General features: G+C 45.9%; 1 protein-coding gene across 1 annotated transcript in view; it reads left to right on the top strand.

The window, feature by feature from the left end:
- itga1 (integrin, alpha 1) overlaps positions 1-24,023 on the top strand; it is a 322,507-nt gene that overhangs the window by 240,903 nt on the left and 57,581 nt on the right. Inside the window, exon 20 of the mRNA XM_078550022.1 lies at positions 21,173-21,258. Within this exon, the coding sequence (XP_078406148.1) occupies positions 21,173-21,258 (86 nt within the window). The remainder of the gene's footprint in view (positions 1-21,172; positions 21,259-24,023) is intronic.

Here is a 24,023-nt window from a genome sequence, read left to right as displayed (position 1 = left end):
GCGGAGGGAGTGAATGTTTGTGCATGGGGTGCCAATCAAACAGGCTGCTTTGTCCTGGATGGTGTCAGCTTCTTGAATGTTATTGGAGCTGCACTCATCCAGGCAAGTGAAGAATATAGATGTACATGCGTCTGTCAAGGACAGGTTTTATGTATTTATTGTTGTCTGTGATCAGTGTATTTATGTAGGATTAATGTGTTTTCTTACCCTCAGAATAATTTGTCCCAATTTCAATGATTCCAGCAGCAAGTTTTTATGAATTTAAAAACAAAGAAGATTATTTATTATCACACACCTGACCTGGAGGTTTATAATGCAATGTCTCACACACACACTTTCACTCACAAAGATTAGATACAGATGAAGGAAAAAAACACAATTACAATTTGTAATTATTTTGGTCTCTTTCACAGCAGGCCCGTAGCTTCTGAAATAAATTGATGCTCTAGCTCGAGTGTTGGCCTTGTAAAAGCAGAGGATTCTCAGTAAGCTGTGAGCCTCCTTATGGTTAAATTTACAGGAGGTCAGCTCTCAGGTGAACTTAAAATTGGAACAGGTTGTAGGGGAATTTCACAAGTGGTTGTGATTACCCATATTTTAATTAAGTATTTGCTTGAGCTTCAGTTAATACTGCCAAAGTCACATGATAGGCTGCCAGCCATCCTAATAGCTTTAAAATTTGTAATATCTTCATGCCTGTACTGGGCATGACAACCCAGTATTGGATTATTAGCACTGATATTCAAATTGTGATATTAATATTTCTGTCACAGGCATGATGGGCCAAATGGTCTCAACCTATGCTGTATTGTTCTATGATTTTATGTTGTATGAAATTAAACAGTGGGATTGCAGGACAAGTACTTAACAACGGTTCCATGACCAGAATTTTACCTCATCGGGCAGACGCGCGCCTGACCTGAACGAGCGTAAAATGCTGCGTGATGACGTCAGGCGAGAGTCCTGATGCCATCGCGCATTCGCACAGTATTTCAATCAGCAGTTGTACACGAGTGCGGGCAGCACGCCCACCAACAATTAGAAGGCCTATCAAGGCCATTAAAGTTATAATTGAATTAAGTTTTTCATTGTCCGTCCAACCTTACGGCTGGTGGGCAGGCGAAAAGGCCAGGTGGCCTTTCCATTTTTTAGGAAACCTCATCCACAGGCAGGATGAGGTTTCCAACAGCGCTAAGCGCTGCAGCATGTGTTTCACACTGGTTGAGCCTTAATTGGCCTGCCAGCATGAAATCGCAGTCGAGGCCTGATCGCGGGCGGCGGTCAGCCCCCCAACCACTCCCACCCACCCCCGTCAAGCCCGCCCGACAACGGCAAAATTCTGCCCAATATCCCTGCCTGTAATGATAAAGTACGCTGATCCCTGCTAGCTGATCAAGCCTATTACTGATGTCAATAGATTACCTTTTCAGGAACTAGCAGTCACAAAACATAAAGATAAATGTTCTACTTGTGAACTCCCTTACCTGTCAGGAGCACATATCAAAAAGTTACATCTGCTCAAGCCAAACTTTCCATGCATCGATTCTTAAAGAACTTGTGTTTCTGTAACAACTCTCACAACCTCAGGATGTCCTAAAGCTCCACAAAACCAGCTCCTATTCAAATGTAACCGCTATTATTCCATAGGCAAGCATGGCCATGCATTTGTGAGTGGCAAGATCCCACAAGTAACAACTTGTTTGTGTTTTGGTGATGCTGTTTGAGGATAAAAGTTTGTCAGGAGGCAGGGAGATCTCCCCCACTGCTCTTCAAATATGGCAATGGGATTTTTAACATCCACTTGAAACAGGTAGGCAGGTTTTGTTTTAACATCCATCCTGAAAGACAGCACCTTTGAAAATGTAGCACTCCTACAGTATTGCACTGATTGCAGTATTGCTGAAGTCTTGGAGTGGAGCTTAAACCAACAAACTTACTTCAGTGGAACAGCTGACAGCAACCCATTGTAAATGTTCATTTAAGTCCATTAGTTTTACTGCATGTAAAATCATTAATTGGATGTGTGATTTTTTTTGGCAAACAGCCATCAGGCAAGATGCTTCCCTAAAAGCATTCAAACAAAATTCTGAACTGTAGTCTCATCAAGCTGAATGAGGAGATTAGGGGCAATATTTCTCTGATCGCTTAGAAAATATTAAAAAAGGGTTTCCATGGAATAACTAAAATCAAAGTACTTCATATAGAAATGACAGCTCTCCTGCTCCATAGTAATATTATTTTCAAAACAGTTTTGGACAATAAGTTTATCAGCATTGTAGTGCGGTGTATTACAATCCTAGCCCCTTTTGGAACTATTCTAGATCAGAAGTACCTCCCAATTAACCTCTCTCAATCTCAGGTAGAGAATGCCAGATCGCAAAGATGTGTAACTGGGTCTGCAGAATTGGTCACTCTCTCCCTGAAGGAAAAGAGCCAGCCGAGGGCTACGTGGCCTATTCCTGCTCCTAATGTGTATGTTCGAGATTATTTTTTTTCCATTCGTTCACGGGATGTGGGCTTCACTGGCTGGGCCAGCATTTATTACCCATCCCTAGTTGTCCTTATTACCTTTCCCTGGATAGCCTTATTAATAATACAGCCAGATGTTATAAGGGTCCGGATGAAAATTCCTCAGTTATGTACTGCCCCGCTGAAGGGAGTACGGAGTTGGGTTCTTCGAGTTATTGATACAAAAAAGACAATATAAATTTTAAAACATGTAAAAGTTTATTCAAGAACTGAACATGCCATTCAATGCTTAGGCAAAAAACATAAATCGTAACACCAAATAGATTTACAAAAAGGAGAAATGGTAAAGCATTATTTTGAATACAGAATCCAAGGTTAAGCTTTAATTGTTACAGAGATAATATTTTAAGAAGGATATCCATTAAATATTAAAGTAAAGTTACCTTAATCCCAAGTGAGTGAGATTTGTTCAGCTCATGAAATGAAACTAATCTATCTGATTTGTTCTTAGATACTTACAGGAAATTTAGAGACAGTATAATTAATTTCTTACTTAGGTGTAGTATAAAGGGTTAATAGATGGGATATGCTAATTTATGACGTGGGTAATGGTGTACCACTGACAGTCAGTCATGTGTTAGGCTGTCAAGAGAGAGGTTGGAATCATGCCCAGGAGCAACATGCCTACTCTGTAACCTGTTAAAATGTAGTACTAATAAACAAGTGTTAAGCAGTTACCAGTGTAAGGAGTAAGAGTAAATAAATAGGGCTATAATGCACTATTTATAATGCCATAATTAGGCTGTCCACTGACCAAGAACCATGCCAAGAGTCTGAGATAGAAGGACCATCTCCGAACACTAGAGAGATGTTTCTTTAATCATTATGAGGCCGCCTCTATTAATCTTCTATATTTGGTGAAAAGACCGCCCGCCCATTATAATTGTTCAATTCCATGAATTCGTGGCCTAACCTATCCCAGGAAAATGAGGGCTGCTTAACAGTTGTGCTGGTCAAATTTTCCCTTAGTCAGCTGCTGGCTTCATGTGAGATAATATGAATTGGACCCTAAAGCTTTTATATCAGATTGTGGTTTTAGTTATCGGATTGTGGTTTTAATTATCAATGACTTCATTGTACGTCTTATTTACCCTTATTTCTTCACAGTAAAGCTGAAAAAAAGTTACAGTGAAATATTAACACCTAATATTCTCAAGCATAAATACTGGGTAGTATTTCCTGTCACTTTAATTTGGCAGTTAAACTTGGTCGTTTACATCCTTGTGACATAGACTGAAGGCATTTTGTAATCACAGCTATCCCTACATTACAAAGGTGGCTGCACTAAGAAGTATTTTATTGACCGTAAAGAACTTTGGGGCATCCTGAGGTCAAGCAAGGTGCTATATAAATGCACATCTTTCTCTCATTTAAGGTGCTGCCATGTGAGTTAACATTTTTGATTTGTTTATAACTTTATGTAATTGCACCATAGCTTTTATTGTCCTTTGTGTAGCCAAAACATATACTGCTAAATTAAACACTCTTAAAATGTCAAAAGGTAACCTAGCAGAAAGCTTTTATTCTGCATCTTGGGTATCAGGCATGCAACTATCATTGCTACATGGAGTTTCAGCAACATTGGAATTTGGGAACTCCCATTGTTGAGAGTTCCACCCCATTCTATGCCATTGGCCTCATAAGGATAGGGAGAAATTAGACCCTTATGAAGCCAACAGAATCTCTGGCCTAAAATTGGAACAGAGCTTACAGCAGTCCTTGGTAAATTCCAAACCATTTTTTCAAGGGATGTGAGCTTCACTGGCAAGGCCATAATTTGTTCCCATCCCTGATTGCCCTTGAGAAGGTGGTGGTGAGCTGCCATCGTGAACCGCTGCAGTCCATGTGGTGTGGGTACACCCACAGTGCTGTTAGGAAGGGAGTTCCAGGATTTTGATCCAGCGACGTGAAGAAACAGTGATATATTTCCAAGTCAGGATGGTGAGTGACTTGGAGGGGAACTTGCAGGTGGTGGTGTTCCCATCTATCTGCTGCCCTTGTCCTTCTAGATGGTAGAGATCGCAGGTTTGAAAGGTGCTGTCTAAGGAGCCTTGGTGAGTTGCTGAAGTACATTCCTGAATGTGCCAAAAAGGCTGACTTTTGGCCTCTTTGTTTTTGGGAGAAAGCCACTGGTCTGCAATATGTTGTTTCTACTTAATTTCAAATCAAAAGTATTAACATTTTTGGACCAAAATAGGCTCATTGTAGCAACCTGTAAACATAGTCGGCAAGGGGCTGGAGAACAAAGACTTGACCCAGGGTGGGAGAATACTGGGAAGGGTGCACACACACACACCTGGGTGTTGGGGTGCGCGGCAGGGGGTTTCCAGTGCTTCCCTGGTGCTGCATCCTGCGCACAGGCAATTGAGGTGGTGGGTAGGGTAAGCGAGAGATGTGGTCATACATTAGGGACACCTGTAGAAACTGACCATGCCTCTGCAACTGAGACAGGGTGGTATAGTAGTATTGTCATTGGACTGGTAATCCAGAGACCCAGGGGACCTGGGTTTGAATCTCACCATGGCAGATGGTGGAATTTGAATTCAATAAAAACCTGGAATTAAAAGTCTAATGAAAAATCTGATGACCATGAAACCATTGCCAATTGTCACAAAAACCCATCCGGTTCACTAATGTCCTGCTATCCTTACCTGGCCTGGCCTAAATGCCCTCTGAGGGCAATTAGGGATGGGCAATAAGTGCTGGCTTAGCCACTGACGCCCACATCCCAGGAACAAATAAATAAAATGACCAGGCGCAGCCACAGGGATATGATTGGGGTCAGGCTCCTAGCCTGCCCGCCCATGCAAGCAATGCAGAGGCACCAAAGGGCCACCAAGTACTCCATACCTTACCGCACCCCCCACCCCGCTGGCACAGACTTCAAGTCCGCCAGCTTTTTATTGGACCGCGGAGTATTTGGACTGCACACATTGCACGATCTTCTCACCAACGCTGGCCATGTGGCAGTCACTGCTGGAGGTGCTCATGTTCCTTGCAATCTCAGCATCCCGGTCTGGACCAGTATCCCCCATGTCGCAGGTTGACAGGGCAGCCATGCAGCGCACTCATCTCTGGCCATCCGAGGAGTGACCAGTACTCTCCAGGAAGCATTAAGGGGCAGTCACACAGGGTCAGGAAAGTTGCTAAGTGTACCCATGATAACCACGTCTCTCTCTTTCATGCTGCAGGAGGACCACGTCAGGATCATGGATCCTGGTGACCTAGCTGTTTGCCTGATGGCCTACAGCGACCATAAAAGACAGAGGAGAGAGTGACAGAGGCTCCTGGCTGTGCAAAGGCAGGAGCAGCAACCTCATGAAGAAGGGGCAGCAGAGGCTTCTGCACATGCTGCTCAGGAGTGACAACGAGCCGTGGCTGGTTGGCGCCTAACGACACTCAGGGTCTATAGATGCCACCTGCCATTCCTGCAGATGACTGAGAACCTGTGTCACCAACGACTGCCCATGTCTAGGGACCTGGTGGCTCACATCTGCCACTTACTGCAGGACTTGGCGCCAAGGGGACATGGAAAGCATCCACTGCCAATGGCTGTGAAAGTGACCACATCGCTCAATTTCTATGCCAGTGGCTCCTTTCAGGGTTCCACAGGTGACCTCTGTGGGATTTCACAATCCGCCACCCACAAATGCATCCATGAGGTCACGGATGCCATCTTCTCCATGGCACACAACTTTGTGCATTTCGCCCTGGACTGGGACAGCCAGGGTGCAAGGGCCATTGGATTCACCCTGATCTTGGGATTCCCACAGGCACAGGGAGCGATTAACTGCACTCATGTGGCGCTCAGGTCTCCATCGCTACACTCAGTAGACTTCATCAACCGCAAGGGCTTCCACTCACTGAACGTGCAGCTGGTATGCGACCACCAGAAACGCATCCTGCAGGTGTGCGCACGGTTTCCAGATCGCTCACAGATCCCTGCAGTCTTCCAGGGTTGTTAGAGGCTGCAGGGATGGCTCCTTGGGGACAAGGGCTATCCACAGAGGCCATGACTGATGACACCCGTGCGGTGGCCTCAGACTGCAGCAGAGTGACGTTATAATGAGGCTCATGCAGCAGCTCGCAACTTGGTGGAGCAGACCATCGGGATGCTGAAGATGCGGTTCCGGTGCCTGGAGCGGTCTGGTGGAGCCCTGCCATACAGTCTGCAGAGGGTCATCGTCTGCTGCACCCTTTACAACCTGGCGCTGCAACGGGGAGAGGTGCTGGCTGAGGAGGAGGTGGAGGAGTTGCACTTCTCCTCCAATGAGGAGGACGTCTTTGGGGATGAGGGTGGGGGGGGGGGTCCTCTATGGTGACGATGACGGGGATGAGGCTCTCGCACTGGCTAGATGAGGCAGGCACACTTGGGAGACCCACATAGCTGCCAGATTTGTGGAGGATGATGACGACATGCAGTGAGGTGTCCCCGTAGATCCTCACTTCGCAGTTATGAACGTTTAACTCCAGTCTGGCTTATGGAGACGCAGTGGACGCCCTAATAGTCACTCAGTCACAGGACGATGATGACAACATGCAGTGAGGTCACTCCGTAGATCTTCACATAGCCTCTGAGAATGTCTGATTTCTGTCTGGCCGAGGGCAGCTCGCTTGCGCTCCATGATCAGGGCTATCTCAGAGACGCAGCCATGAAACTTCAGACACATCTGATGCTGTGTCTGCCTCAGCCCTTCAGGAGCTGGTGCACAGCAACACTGGTCGTAGGTGCTGGTGTGATGGGGGCCAGCCCCACCTTAAAGGTGCTGAGAGCACACAGAGAGATTGAGAGAACTCTGTGGCACCTGCCCACTACATTCTGGCAGCAATGAGCAGCACCACCGAGGTGCAGGCATCAGTAATGTTTTAAGGGAGTGTGAGGCTGGACCATCACTGTAGTCTGAAGGCTGCACAGAGCACAGGGAAGAGCCCCTGGACTGAGACACATCTGAGTGACAAGAACATTGCTCATCAGAACAAGGAGCCACAGGCAGAGAGGCATTTTAAGGTGTTAATTGAAAATAGTGAACAATGTGTACAAGTGATCAACACCTGTGCCCAGGCAACTACTTTTACCTAACTTTCCTAACCCTGCCGCTACGTCTTGGTGCTCCACGGACATCTACAGCAGAGGTGGAGGCAGCCTGCTGACTGTGGCGCCCTGTCTGTGATGATTTTGGCGGGTGCCCTCTAGAGAGCCGAGACCTGAAGGGCCCCGGCCTGCTTTCACGGTCCCGCTGTGTAGCAGTGGTACCCTCCTCGACATGTGAAGCTGGAGCAGAGGAGATCAGAGGAAGAGGGAAGTCAGATGGGCCAGTCACTCCCAGAGTCACCTGGGTGGATGGCCCCGGAGCGTGCACCTGCTGATCCTCCTCCCTATGGGTGCCCGAGGGCCCCTGGCTAACTCCGTGAGCAGAAGGGGTAGCTGGAGTGAGATCGAGCTGCCCAGCACCCCTCTCACGTACACACTGTTGGAGGCCAACTATGGCATCAGCGATGGAGTTAAGCCCACGCAGCAGTGCAGGAATGACATCCTGGACCAAGGTCTCCATGGAGGCTAACACCCTGCCAGTGTTGACCTCGGTGCGTTGCAATGCCGGCGCTATCACCTCAGCCTGAAGGGGGAACAGACTCCTTCATGGTGCCTTGCAATCTGAGGAGTGCAGCGGACATCCCTTCCTGTTGTTCCCTGGCTTGCCTTTGCAGCTCCAGCAACTGTGACATGACCAAGTCCAGAGGCTCGTCATTTGACTTGGACTCAGCAAAGTTCTGGCCTCCAGCAGTCCTCTGAGTTCCAGGGGCCTGGGAAGTCCATACCTCTGCCTGATGTGGATCAGACAGTGCAATGTGCTCACCAGGTTGTGATCCCGAGGCTACTCTATAGCTAGGTCCCACTGCGGTGTGTCTCTGCGCGGGTGGAGAGTGTGGGCAAGCACTGTGACGGGACTTCAGGGTGGGTGCCAGTCTTTTTTCATTTGCTGGCCATGTCTCCTGGGCAGCGGTGGTGAGCTGGTGGCGATGAGCTCTTTGCTGGCGGCTGCCTTTTAAAGATGGCGGCCGGCATGATGAAACAGTGGGGTGATGGTGGGCAGCCGAATGAGAGCCCGCATACATGGAAACGGCGTGTTTCACGGGAGTGAATAAATAATGAGGTGGGCTCGGGATGATAGGGCGTGAAAACCTGCCATTTTCATGGTGGATAGGGCTCCATTTTACCCGTTCGCTACCGCACTTCGTGCAATTCTGGGAACATTCCGCCCAGTGGGAGACACCTGCACAGTCACACCGGGAGGGTGGAAGCTGGTCTGGTAATAAATCCTGAGGTCCACCATCTTCCAGCCTGTAGGTATGTCGCACTAGAAAATGAAAGTACGAAGGCTGGGGAGGGTTTAGGACGTCTGGGAAGAGCGGATCATTACACTGGGGTCCAATTAAAGGGGCATCCATCTGAAATCTGTAATTCCAAACGAAGAGGAATGCACAGCTGGGAAATGTTAGGAATATTTTAGTAACTATAGAGGCAATCTGGAGCCTTAAACCTTACAGAGCACTCATGCGACTTTAATCCCAATTAGTTCCAATCATCGATCTGCTTGCAATATCCCCTCGTCCCAATCATGCTCATTCCCCAGTGTGAAGTGGGTGCTTGGACAAACCACAGACACCTATTTGAAACAGCGCCTCCAAAGCTTGCAGCTGGCAGGTTCAGGGATGAGAACGTCTCAGCCCCCTCCCTGCCGCCCAAAGTTAACTCATCCCCTCACTGAACATTAGCCCTCAAGTGTTTACTAAAGGAGGTACTGATAGAATGCACTGAATGAGGAACCTAGTGTATGGAATAAATGGAGGACATCCAAGCACCTGGCCAAAGCAATCTCACAGCAATGTGTCCAGTGAAGTGGTTGGGGAAAGCACACTGTGGTATTGCATGCGCTCAGTGCGCTGTCCAGGATTGTAGTAGCAAAAGTATGCCTGTACTCTAACAAAGCCCTTGAACCCGCAGTGACTCAGTGCTCAGTGACAGAAAGAGGACCTTTGGAGGCTGATGCTCACTTTTTTTTTTTGCAATGGCCTTACAAAGAGGAAACCTTCAGGAAGATGGAGAGTGCAGTTAATGTTGCCTGCATCATTGCATACTGACAGGAGGAAAGGCGGAACAGATTTCCATGGCTGCACCAGGCTCACCAAAGGGAGGAGCATCACCCTGATGAGCAAGGAGAAGTAGTGCCCCGCTAGACCCAGAGGATGAGGCTCACAGAAATGCTGCATGTAGGTGACCCTCAAGACCGAGGGTGTACAGACCATGTGTGTCTTTTCTCCAGATGAGTAAGAATAAGTGACGTCAACGCCTCTACATGTCACATCTGCCACATTCTCCATGAGTCAACACTTCTTGGCCTTAACTTCTACGCTAGTGGCTCATTTGAGGGCTCCACTGGGGACCTCTGCGGGATCTCTCAGATGTCCAATCAGAAGTGCATGCAGGAGGTAATGGACTCTCTTTTTGCCAAGGCCCACAACTACATGCACTTCGCTAAAGATCAAGCTAGCCAGGCAGCCAGAGTAGAGATTCCCACAGGTGCAGGGTGCCATTAGCTGCACTCCTGTGGCTATTTGAGCTCCCTGGCAACAGGCAGTGCAATACCTCAACACGAAAGGGTTCCACTCGCTCAACGTGCAAATAGTCTGCAACCACAAGAAAAAAATCATACAGGTTTGCGCCAGATACCCCGGGAGCTGCCGCAACTGCTACTTCTACAGTAGATCGCAGATCCAGGACATCTTCAAGGGACCACACAAGATCCAAGGTTGGCTGCTCAGTGACAAAGGATACCTGCAAAGGACACGACTGATGAAGCCCATGTAGTGACCACAAACTCCATCTGAGGGAAGGCACAATGATGCTCATTCCACCACATGAACATTGATGGAGCAAACCATTGCCATCTTGAAGATGCGATTCCGATGCTTTGAACTGGCAGAGCACTCCAGTACAGTCCCCAGAGGGTCTTGTGGATCATCGTGGCTTGCTGCAAGCTACACAACCTGGCCCTGCAAATGGAGGAGGACCCGGCAGATGCTGAGATGGACGAGAATGTCCTAATTCTTTGAAGGATGATGATTCCTTAGGAGCAAGTGTCCTCGCTGAGATGAGGTTCTAACTGCAGAAGGGCATTCCGGCAGCACGCAACAGAAAATATTGCTTCTTCAAGCATCTCTCCAGCATCCCAGTCACTATGGCAGCCTACAAGAGACAGGAGTTGCACTGCAGTCCTCAGTGTATTTGTGGCAGTGTGCCTTATGTCTGACAAAGCACCTCAAGGAGATCCATATAGAGATAATGCTTAACAGTTCTATTGACAGCAACACATCACCATGTGGATGTTGCATCTCTGAGCTCGGCGAGTGTTTATGTGAGGGGACGCGATGTGGAATATATGGAGCAGTGCTGCATCTCTTTTTTGACAATAGCCTTGTGGGTGCAATGCAGAAATCTCCAAGGTGGAAAGTACTTAAAGCTGTAGCTTTGAGTGCCAGGACAAAAATGGGCCTGCGAGGGACAAAGCATCGGCACATTGAGGAGGAAGGCGTGCACAACTAGTGGTGAGCTTAGCAGATGTACACTTGTAGAGTTGACAACGTGCAAGGCAAACAGGAGCCCACATAAGCACCGAGTATGGGCTTTTAGGTTGCAAAGCCTCACGGATGACAGAGAGTACATGGAGTTCAAGAAAAAATTACCCTTCTCCATGTGCATCTACATTGCTCCTTCTACACTACACCTTCACCTTTCCACAGACAAGACAGGGGACTACATGAGCCTCCATCTTACACAGCCAAGAATGAACATCATTTGAACCTGCAAAGCATGTCAACGAAATGATTTGCACAAACACATTTTACATTGAGGGTGACTCCTCACTGATGTCAGCGATGAACTGAGAAGGGACACATGCTGTAATGAGATGGTTGCACATAACATCAACCAGAGGCAAATGATGCAAAATTTGTGAGAAGTGGGGGAAGCAACATGGTGTGACATGTGATTAACCACAACACAAATCAGCGTACAGAGGAGGCATACATAAGAGGAAATGGGAATAGATGCAATTCTATTTACATTAGTGGAAAGCACATACATATGGTGAACACCCATGCCACTGTTGTGCTCCTAATATTTCTTGATCTTCCTAACCCTATCACTACATCTTGGGTGCATCCCTGTCATCCACAGCTGAAGTGGAGGCAGCATGCTCTGTTGTCTGTGTTGACTTTGGTAACCGTCCTCTGGAGGCCCAAGACTTGGAGGGTCCCAGCCTGCTTTGGGTCTCCTGCTGTGGGGCAGGTGTACCCTCCTTGGCCTGTGGAGCTTGAGGTGATGGGGTCACATGCAGAGGGGATTGGGGTCATCTAAACACTTCCAGAGTCACCTGGATTGTCCTCAGGGTGTCCAGCTGCTGGCTGTCATCCCTATGGGTCCCTGAGGGCCCGTGGCTGACTCCCTGAGGAGAAAGGGCAGCTGGAGTGATATCTAGGTGCCCTGGCCCCCTCTCATGTAGCCACTGATAGTTTCCATCAAAACCTGTAACAATGGAGTACAGCTCCTGGCGCAGTGCAAGACCTAAGTCCTGGACCAAGGTCTCCATGGTAGCCGCCATTCTACCAGTGTTGACCTCAGTGCATTGGCATGTTAGCACTATTATTTCAGACTGAATGTGGATGGACTCCTCCATCACACGTTGCAATCTGTGGAATGCATCTGACAACCCTGCCTGATATTCCAGTGACTGTCGCTGCAGCTCCAACATCTGCATTAAGACCAAATCCACAGGCTCATCATCTGACTTGGACTCAGCAAAATCCTGGCCTGCAGCAGTCTTCCGAGTGCCAGTGAGCTTTGGATGTCTCTGCCTCCACCTGACGTGGACCAGAATCTGTGCTGTGCCCATCACATTGTGACCCCAAGCCTGCTCTAGATCTAGGTCCCACCAAGGTGTGTGTCTCTGTGAAGGTGTGGGTGAGCGCTGCGATGGGTCTTCCATTGTCATGTCCTCAAGATCCTCATCCAAGGAATTGAGGGAGCTAGAGAGAAGAGGCTGCCTCTCAGTGTCCCTGTGTCATCTGGCGGATAACTAGTGCATGGCAGCAAAGTACAAAACATTACATTACACCCACAGTCTCAGGGATCAGATGGTACAGGGTCCTCACTTGGGTGTGTGCCACTGGTCTCACTGTCACCTCAGGAATGGTACCGGTCCTCACTGGCCAGTGTACTGCTCACGCCTCATACTGGGTAGGGGCCCTGATCTCTGGTATGCCCCCACTCTCACCCCCGGTACGGGACCTCCCCTTTTATTATGGGTGAGCTTGGCCTGCATAAAAATAGATGGAGAGAATGTGAGCAGGAAGCATGCCAAGACGGATGAAAAGGATGCCAGCCTTGTGTGTGCACTGAGTGGAGGCATGCACTGTCTGAGGATGTGGGCTGCACAGGATGTCAGCCCAGATGGAGATGTCAGTGTGAGTGTAGGAGAGTGAGTGGTGATGTCCCTTGTGCTGGTTGTGTGTGAGTTCCCTGTGGAGTGTCATCCTGTGAATGCCTGAGGGGCTTGTGAGAATGTAAGGTGAGTGATGAAGAGGTTGACTTACCCTGGCTGTGCAGATGAGATCATTCACCCATTTGCGGCACTGAATCCCTGTTCTCCTCCAGGCAGAGTTGGCGCTCACTGCCAAAGCCACCTCCTCCCAGACCGGGTTAGTGACATTGATGGACCCCTTCCAGCCATCACAAGAATTGAGAAGGTCATGGTGGTCCTCAACGGAGTCCAGAAGATTACCCAGCGATGCATCACTAAACTTGGGGGCTACATGACTCTTTGCTTCAGGGGCCATCTCTCGCCTGGAGCAGTCCTGTGTTGTAGACATTGTGAAAGATGTGCGTGGGTACCCTTTAACTAGAGCGAAGTTTTGCTGAGAACACGGCAGGGCGAGTGAATCAAATCCTGCCTGATTGTGATACGGTGTGTTTCCTGCTAATGCATATTTAATAAGGTGAGATGCGGACAATCGGGCACGAAAACCCGCCATTGCAGCCAGCGAGGAGAACATCGCTTTTCCCACCCACCACTGCACTTAGTCCATGGAGGGGAAAATCCCGCACTGGGAATCAACTCTGAGAGATAGGATAAACTGCCACTTAGAAAGGCACGCAGTAATCAAGGACAGTCAGCATGGACTTGCTTAGAGAAGATCTTGTCTGATGAACTTGATGGATTTTTGAGGAGGTAACAGGGAGGATTGATGAGGGTGGCGTTGATGTTAGGTCCAGATGGACTTCACCCTAAGGTCTTGAAAGAAGTGGCTAGTGAGATAGTTGATGTGTTGGTTTTAATTTTCCAAAATTCCCTAGATTCAGGAAAAGTTCCAGTCACGAGGGGACACAAGTTCAAGGTGAGGGGCAGGAGGTTTAGGGGGGATGTGAGGAAAAACTTTTTTACCCAGAGGGTGACGGTCTAGAATGCGCTGCCGGGGAGGGTGATGGAGGCGGGTTGCCTCACATCCTTTAAAAAATACCTGGATGAGTACTCAGCACGTCATAACATTCAAAGCTATGGGCCAAGTGCTGGTAAATGGGATTAGGTTGGTAGGTCAGGTGTTTCTCACATGTTGGTGCAGACTCAATGGGCCGAAGGGCCTCTTCTGCACTGTGTGATTCTGTGATTCTGCAATTAGATCGCAAAATAGCAAATGTAACTCCTTTATTCAAAAAAGCAGGGAGACAGAAAGCAGGAACCTATAGGCCTATTAGCTTAACATTTTCTCTATGACAGATGTTAGAAGCTATTATTAAAGATGTTACAGCAGGGCACTTAGAAAAATGCAAGGCAATCAGGAACAGTTAACATGGTTTTGTTACAGGGAAGTCATGTTTAACCAATTTATTGGAGTTCTTTGAAGGAGTCACATGTGCTGTGGATAAAGGGGAACCAGTGGATGTACTGTACTTAGATTTCCAGAAAGCATTTGATAAAGTGCCACATCCAAGATTATTGCAGAAAATAAAAGCTCATGGTGTAGGGGGTAACATATTGGCATGGATAGAAAATTGGCTAGCTAAGAGGTAGCAGAGTATTGGCATAAATGGGTCTTTTTCTGGTTGGCAGGATGTGATGAGTGGTATGCCATAGGGATCAGTGCTGGGGCCTCAACATTTTACAATTTATATAAATGACTTTGATGAAGGGACCGAAGGAATGGTAGCTATATTTGCTGATGACACAAAGATAGGTAGGAAAGTAAATTGTGAAGAGGACGTAAGGAGGCTACAAAGTGACATAGATAGGTTAAGTGAGTGGGCAAAGATCTGGCAAATGGAGTATAATGTCGCAAATGTGAAATTGTTCGTTTTGGCAGGAAGAATAAAAAAGAAGCTTATTATCTAAATGGTGAGAGATTGCAGAGCTCTGAGATTCAGAGGGACCTTGGTGTCCTGATGCATGAATCACAAAAGGTTAGTATGCAGGAACAGCAGGTTATTAGGACAGCTAATAGAATGTTATAATATATTGTGAGGGGAATTGATTACAAAAGTAGGGAGGTTATGCTTCATTTGTACAGGGCATTGGTGAGACCACATCTGGAGTATCGTGTACAGTGCTGGTCTCCTTATTTAAAGAAAGATGTAAATGCGTTAGAAGCTGTTCAGAGAAGGTTTACGAGACTAATACTAGGAATGGGCGGGTTGTCTTATGAGGAAAGGCTGGTCAGGTTAGGCTTGTATACACTGGAATTTAGAAGAGTAAGAGGCAACTTAACTGAAACCTTTAAGATCCTGCGGGGTCTTGACAGGGTGGATGTGGAGAGGGTGTTTCCTCTTGTGGGAGAATCTAGAACTAGGTGTCACTGTTTAAAAATAAGGGTCGCTCATTTAAGACAGAAATGAGGAGAATTTTTTTCTCTCAAGAGTCTTTGGAACTCTTTTCCTCAAAAGGCGGTGGAAGCAGAGTCTTTGAATATTTTTAAGGCAGAGCTAGTTAGATTCTTGAATAACAAGGTGGTGAAAGGTTATCGGGGGCAGGCAGGAATGTGGGGTTGAGGTTACATTCAGATCAACCATCATTTTATTGAATAGCGGAGCAGACTTGAGGGGTTGAATGGCCTACTCCTGCTCCTAATCCGTATGTTCATATGTGGTCTATATGGATTTTAGCAAGGCTTTTGACAAGGTCCCACATGGCAGAATTTTAAAAAAAATAAAAGCCCATGGGATCACAGGATCCAGGGGAATATAACAAGCTGGCTACAAAATTAGCTCAGTAGCAAGAAACATAGGGTAATGGTTGATGGAAGGTTGATTCCAGTGGGGTTCCACAAGGCTCAGTGCTAGGTCCCCTGCTTCTTGTGGCATATATTAATGGCTTGGAGTTAAATGTAGGGGGCATGATCAAGATGTTTGCAGATGACACAAAATTTGGCCGATAGTGGGGAGGGAAGCTCTGGACTGCAGGAAATTATCAATGGGCTGGTCGGGTGGGCAGCACAGTAGCAAATGGAATTCAACCCGGAAAATGTGAGGTGATGAATTTGGGGAGGTCAAACAAGGCAAATGATTACACAATAAATAGGAGGATACTGAGATTCAGAGAAAGTGTAGGATCTTTGAGTGAATATCCACAGATCCCTGAAGGTAGCAGGAAAGGTCGATAAGGTGATTCAGAAGGCATTTGGAATTTGTTCCTTTATTAGCCGAGGTATAGAATATAAAAGTAGGGTGGTTATACTGGAGCTGTGTAAAACATTAGTTAGGCCACAACATGAGTACTGTGTGCAGTTCTGGTCACCTCATTACAGAAAGGATGTAATTGCATTAGAGAGGGTACAGAAGAGATTTACGAGAATGTTGCCAGGATTGGAAAATTGCAGCTATGAGGTAAGATTGGATAGGCTGGGATTTCTCTCCTTGGAATCAAGGAGGCTGTGGCAAGATTTGATTGAGATGTACAAAGTTGTGATGGGCCTCAATACAATGGATGGGAAGGGTGTGACTGCAGGGGAAGCAGGTATGGGGACCCAGGGGGTAGTGTTGGAGGATCCTCGGCCTCTGCAACTGTCCAACGGCTATGAGGTTCTTGCAAGCTGTGTGGACGAGAGCAGGGACTGTAGGGAGTATAAGGGAACTGACCACAGCACCGTGGCACAGGGAGCAATTCAAGTTGGGGGAGGAAATGGGAACGTAGTAGTAGTAGTAGTGGTAGGGGACAGTATAATTAGGGGGATAGATACTGTTCTCTGCAGCCATGAGTGTGAGTCACGAAGGCTGTGTTGCCTACCCGGTGCCAGAGTTAAGGACATCTCCTCAGGCGGAGAGGAACTCGGAGGGGAAGGGAAGGGATCCAGCTGTCAACGTCCAATTTGGTACCAACAACATTGATAGGACTAGAAAGGAGGTTCTGCTGAAAGAATTTGAACAGTTAGGAGTTAACTTAAAAAGCAAAACCTCCAAGGTAATAATCTTGGGATTACTACCTGAGCCACGGGCAAACTGGCATGGGTTAAATAAAGTCAAGGAGTTAAATACGTAGCTCAAAGATTGGTGTGGGAGGAATGGGTTTCAGTTCATGGGGCACTGGCACCAGTACTGGGGTAGAAGGGAGCTGTTCCGCTGAGTTGGGCTTCACTTGAACCATGCTGAGACCAGTATCCTGGTGAACCGAATAACTAGGGCTGCATAAAGGGTTTTAAATAAATAGGGGGAGGGGGAGGGGGGGACGGTGGTGGGGGGGGTGGGTGGAGTTGGGGGGATGGTCTGGAGAGGGGATATGTAGGCTAACAAAGCAAAAGGACGTGGCAGCCTTGCAGAGCAGCTATTTAGGTGATGATACCCAGAGTGTGACAGGAAGGGACAGAGTGTACAAACATAAAAAAAACAGCAAGTGAGGTCAAAGGGGGAAAAATGGTAAAAAGGCAAAATTAATGACTCTTTACTTAAATGCTCATAGTATTCAGAGCAAAATAAATGAATTAACGGCACAAATTTTGGTTAATGGATATGATCTTATAGCCAATACGGAGATGCGGTTACAAGGAGATCAAAGCTGGAGACTAAATATTCAGGGGTAAGTGACTTTTCAAAAGGACAGACAGGAAGGAAAGGGTGATGGGGTAGCTTTGTTAGTACAAGATGGAATAAATCTGATAGCAAGAAATGAACTTGGATCGAAAGATGTAGAATCCATATGGGTGGAGGTAAGCAATAACAAGGTGAAGACAACACTGGTAGGAGTAGTCCATAGGCCACTTAACAGTAGTTATACTGTAGGACAGAGAATAAATCAGTGATAATGAGCTCATGTAAAAAGAGCCAGTACATTAATCATTGGTGACTTTAATCTTCATGTAGATTAGGAAAATAAAATTGGCAGAGGTAGCCACAAGCAAGAATTCATAGAGTGTATTCAAGACAGTTTCCTAGAATATGTTGTGGATCCAACCAGGGATCAGGCTATTTTGAATCTGGTAATGTGTAATGAGGCAGGTTTAATAAAGGATCTCAGAGTAAAAGATCCCCAAGGAAACAGCAGCCATAACATGGTAGAATTTAGCATTCAGTTCGAGAGTGAGAAACTTGGGTTGGAAACAACTGTGCTAAACTTACAAAGCTAAATTACAAAGGAATGAGGGCAGAGTTGGCTGGAGTGGACGGGGGAAGGAGTTTAGCAGAAAAGACGGTTGATGAACAATGGCAGACGTTTAAGAAAATAGTTCATGACTCACAAAAAAGATATATCCCAGTGAGAAAGAATGATTCTGGGAAGGGATAAACCAACCATAGTTAACCAAGGAAGTTAAGGATAGTATCAAATTGAAAGAAAAAACATACAATGTGGCAAAGATTAGTGGTAAGCCAGAGGATTGGGAGTTTTAAAATAAAGAGGGAGAAAATAAACTTTGAGGGTAAACCAGCAAGTAATATAAAAATGGACAGTAAGAGCTTCTTTAAATATATAAAAAGGAAGAGAGGGGCCAAAGTGAGGCTGGGGAAATAATAATGGGGAGCCAGGAAATAGCCAAGGAGTTGAATAAATACTTTGCATTAGTCTTCACAGTAGAAGGCACTTCATTCCAAAAATACTAAATAATCAAGAGGCAAAGGAGCAGAGGAAATAAATACAATAACTATCACTGGAGAAAAGGTACTATGGAAACTAATGGGGCTAAAGACCGATAAGTCCCCTGGACCTGATGGGTTGCATCCTAAGGTATTAAAGGAAGTAGCTACACAAATAGTGAGTGCACTGGTTGTAGTCCTCCAAGAATCATTAGATTTGGAAAAGTCCCAGAAGTTTGGAGAACTGCCAATGTAATGCCATTATTCAAAAAGGGAGGCAGACAAAAAATAGATAACTATAGGCCAGTTGGTTTAAGATCTGTCATTGGAAAAATGTTAGGGTCTATTATAAAGGATGTAATAACAGAGCATTTAGAAATGTGTAATATAAGCAGAGCCAGCATGGCTTCATGAGGGGAAATCATGCCTGACAAATTTATTAGTATTCTTTGAGGAGATAACAAGCAGGATAGATAAAGGAGAACCAGTAGATGTAATATATTTGGATTTCCAAAAGGCGTTCGATAAGGCGTACTGCACATAAGGCTACTTAATAAGATAAGAGCCCATGGTGTTGCGAGTAGTATATTAGCATGGATAGAGGATTGGCTAACTAATAGAAGACAAAGAGTTGGGATAAGGGGAACATTTTCAGGGTGGCAACCTGTAACTAGTGGAGTGCCACAGGGATCAGTGCTGGGGCCACAATTATTTACAATAATATTAATGACTTGAATGAGGGAAGTGAATGTATAATCGCCAAGCTTGTGGATGACACAAAAATTGGTGGGAAGGTAAGTGGTGAGGATGACACAAAGAGCCTACGGAGGGATATAGACTGGTTAAGTGAGTGGGCAAAAACTTGACAAATGGAAGATAATGTGGGAAAATGTGAGGTTATGCATTTTGGCAGGAAGAATAGAGGAGCTGAATACTATTTAAATGGAGAAAGACTGCAGAAATCTACAGCACATAGGGATTTGGGAGTCCTTGTGCATGAATCCCAAAAAGCTAACATACAAGCCCAGCAGGTAATAGGGTAGGCAACTGGAATGTTGGCCTTTATTTCAAAGGGAATGGAGTATAAAAATAGGGAAGTCTTGCTCAAGCTATGCAAGACACTAGTTAGACCACACCTAGAATACTGTGAACAGTTTTGGTCCCCTTCTCTAAGAAAAGATATACTGGTATTGGAGGCAGTCCAGAAAAGGTTCACTAGGTTGATTGTGGGGATGGAGGGATTTTCTTATGAGGAGTGGTTGAGTAGGTTGGGCCAGTACTCACTGGAGTTTAGAAGAATGAGAGGCCACCTCATTGAAACATATTAGATTCTTAGGGGGCTTGACAGGGTAGATGCTGAAAGGTCGTTCCCCATTGTGGTAGAGTCTAGAGTAAGGGGTCGCCCATTTAAAACAGAGATGAGAAGGAATTTCTTCTCTCAAAGGGTAGTCAATCTATGGTATTCTTTATTGCAGAGAGCTGTAGAGGCTGGATCATTAAGTATATTCAAGGCTGAGATAGACAGATTTTTAATCAGTAAGGGAATCAAAGGTTATGGGGAAAAGGCAGGAAAGTGGAGTTGAGGATTATCAGATCAGCCATGATCTTATTGAATGGCGGAGCAGACTCGATGAGCCGAATGCCCTACTTCTGGTCCTACATCTTATGGTCTTATTATGGTCATATTGCCTATTTCCCTTAGCAGAGAGGACAGTTATTAGGGCACTTAGATTTAAAGTGATTGGTAAAAGGGTTAGAGGGGAGATGAGGAAAAATGTTTTAACCAAGAGGGTTGTGGGTGTCTGGAACACCCTGCCTAAAAGGCTAATAGGGGCAGAAACCCTCAATTCATTTAAACTGTGCCTGGATGTGCACCTGAAGTCCTGTAGCCTCCAGAGCTATGGACCAAGTGCTGGAAAATGGGAATTAGGCTGGGTGGTTTGTTTTTCAGCTGGCACAATCACGATGGACAGAGTGGCATCTTCTGTGCCGTAAATTTTTCTATGTTTTCTAAATACCTGAAAAGGAGGAATGTGCAGGGATGTGGGGAGAGGGCATGGGTGTGGCAGAATGTGAATTGCTTCTTAGGAGAGCCAGCATGGACACAACGGGCTGAATGGCGTTCTGTGTTTTAACGATTCTCTGATCCTATTCTATGATTAGGAGTGCTAAATAAGGGGTATCTGTACTTCTATGCTTCTTTGGCATGTATGTGTCTGGTCATCATTGTCCTATGTTGCTACAGGCTTTGGGTTGCGATAGAGTCCATACTTTCAGTGTGTGATGAGACATTGCATTGTGGTAACTGGTTCCACGTCCAGTATGTTTACATGTATATTTAGAGCACTGCTTTGCTGTTGTGGCATGTATACCCCAATGAACTGAAAAACCTGCAGCCGTTTTTCAGCTTTAACTGGTCGAAGCAACTTCTCACACCTCAGAACAAGGGTATTTTCCTCACTAAACAAATTTCTAATCAGTGTGGCTTATTCCTTTAATATATTCTCTAACACTGTTATAAACATGCTCCATCAGGTATCTTTCACAAAGGATTGTGGAGAAGATGAGAAGTGCATCAATGACCTGATGCTTAGTGCCCAGGCAGACTTGAAGGGTCACAGGTAATAAGGGTTAAAATATAAAATAGTTACACAAATTGGCATTTGGCATTTATGGCATGTATTGGCATTTCATGCTTATTTTTATTACTTTTGATCTCCTCTGTGCTTTTGATGAGGCAATGAAAATAATGCTTTTATTTCTTAGATGCCATAGTTTCTTTGTTTCTCACAAGTCCAAACAAGGGTCCAGATATACATCACAACAGAGAGGCTCTCTGTCAATGGTGGACAAGCCCAGAAATCTTAAGTCTCGCCCCCAAACACGGCACTTCCTATTTTCGCAGGGGCAGGATTGGAGTCGGGCTGGGGTTCATGCATGTGTGGTTTTCTGGGGACAGCTGGCAACTTAAATCATCAGCAGCCTCCACTGAAATGGGATTTTGGTAGGCCAGGAGTATGCAGATTAGACTAGGTAAGAGCTGGGCTGAACTTGGTGTATTTGTTTGGATAGCCAAGGTATCCCTTTGGAGAATTAAGGTATCCCTTTGGTTGTAGTCCCGGGACACCTTTGGAAGAGGCAGGGCACCCTTTGAGATAGGTGGGGCACTTTCTGGGGTAGGTAAGGCACCTTTTGGGATTGTTAAAAGTAAACATGATTGTGTGTAAAAAAAAGTGCTTAAACTCATTGGAACTGTCAAAGCTGTCAAAGAACTATCAAAACTTTCAAAGAACTATGAATCTGTAAAACAATTCTCAAAACTGTCAAAGAACTGTAAGCTGTCAAGGAGCTATCAAAACTCATTGGAACTGTCAAAACTGGTGGGTGGGTGGACATGGGTTTGCATGAATTGGCACTAAGCTGGCACAGGGGATGTAAAGGGCCATGATGATGTAGGGGACATAGGGTATGAGCTGCCATGGGGGCTGGCTGGAGGGGCATGGATTAGCATAGGAGGCATGAGGGGCTATGGGGGTTGGTTAGACGGGCATGGATTAGCATAGGTGTTGTGAGGAGACATGGGGGTGGATAGAGAGGGATGAGTTCGCATTTTCTTTTATTCATTCATGGGATGTGGATGTCGATGGCTAGGCCAGCATTTATTGCCCATCCCTAATTGCCATGAGAAGATAGTGGTGAGCTGCCTTCTTGAACCGCTGCATTCCATGTGGTGTAGGTACACACACTGTGCTGTTAGGAAGAGAGTTCCAGGATTTTGATCCAGCGACAGTGAAGCAATGGCAATATAGTTCCAAGTCAGGATGGTGAGTGGCTTAGAGGGAAACTTCCAAGTGGTGGTGTTCCTATCTATCTGCTGCCCTTGTACTTCTAGATGGTAGCAGTTGTGGGTTTGGAAGTTGCTGCCTAAGGAGCCTTGGAGAGTTCCTTCAGTGCATCTTGTAGATGGCATGAAAGGGTTATGAAAGGCCAAAGGGAAGGTGGGTGACATGAGGTGGCATAGAGTGAGGGGCATAAGGGCTGTTTTTGTTTAATCTTCTTTTATTAAATTCAACAAAGTGCCAGAGTACAGAAGCAGGCCATTGCTGCAAGTGGCAGTTTACGTACGCGTTCCAGTGGTGACAGGCCTGACTTCTAATCCAGCCCACTCTCCCCCCGCAATGAAAATCAGAACTCAGGTCACCATTTTTAAAGGCCAGGTTCACAGAGTTGGGAATTCTTGTGACTCTGTGCACCTGACCCGGGAGCGTAAATTTGGGCCAATAACTCCTTCCATTTTGCCTTTGATTGATTCACTCTTAATTCTTCTTCACATATTCACATCGTTAGCCTCTATCTCCTACTCTTAAAAGCAACTTCTGTATCTCCCCCATTGCAAAAGCGGCTTTCACAAAGTTCTCTGGTGTTAAACTTTTCACTTCAACTGAACAATTCTTAACCTTCCAGAAGGCTCAAATCGTTTCAGGGCATGAATACTTCTCCCTTTATTTGGAGAGGCTCTTTTTACTCTAATGGACAAGATATCAATAACGATTTGCCAATTGATAGACAATTTCTCTTGCATATCGACCCCCTAATTTCCCCATCACTGTCAAAACAATTTTATGTCTCAATTGAGCCACACATCTACAGTCATTAACCCCTCAATTTTAGTTTATTGTTACTCCTAAGCTCCAAATATGCTGTCTAACCTAAACTTCATCAGCTACAATCACTGACTTGATATGAAGACTAATTGTTCAGTCTTTTACTGTTGCACTTATTTCCCAAGATGATGCAATTATGGCACTTCTTACCTCCTTTGGTCTTTCCATACTCCTACAATCAGCAGGCCTATAAAATTCAAACTTAGCATCATCTAATTATTTCTGTAGGACCTTGCTCCCGTGACAATATTCTTCTGTGGTTACTTATTTAAGCTAAACAGTGTGAGTATAAGCAAATTTCTCACATTAATCTGAAGGGGCTTGACAGGGTAGATGCTGAGAGGATGTTTTCCCTCATAGGTGAATCTAGAATGAGGGGCCTCAGTTTCAAAATAAGGGGTCTCCCATTTAAAATGGAGATGAGGAGGAATTTCTTCTCTCAGAGAGACATTAGGTTTGGAATTTAGTACCCCAGCAAGCAATGGAGACTGGGTCATTAAATATGTTCAAGGCTGAGTTAGACAGATTTTTGATCTTCAAGGGAGCCAAGCATTATGGAAGGACAGGCAAGAAAGTGTATTTAAGGCCACAATCAGATGAGTCATGGCCTTATTGAATGGCAAAGCAGGTTCGAGGGGCCGAATGGCCGACGTCCACTCCTATTTCTTATCTTCTTGTGTTATGTTCTAATACTCACAATGACATTTGGCATTGCATAGCTG

Source organism: Cetorhinus maximus, chromosome 1, assembly GCF_964194155.1.
Source record: "Cetorhinus maximus chromosome 1, sCetMax3.hap1.1, whole genome shotgun sequence".
NCBI lineage: Eukaryota > Metazoa > Chordata > Chondrichthyes > Lamniformes > Cetorhinidae > Cetorhinus > Cetorhinus maximus.
This window is presented reverse-complemented; position numbering and strand designations above follow the sequence as displayed.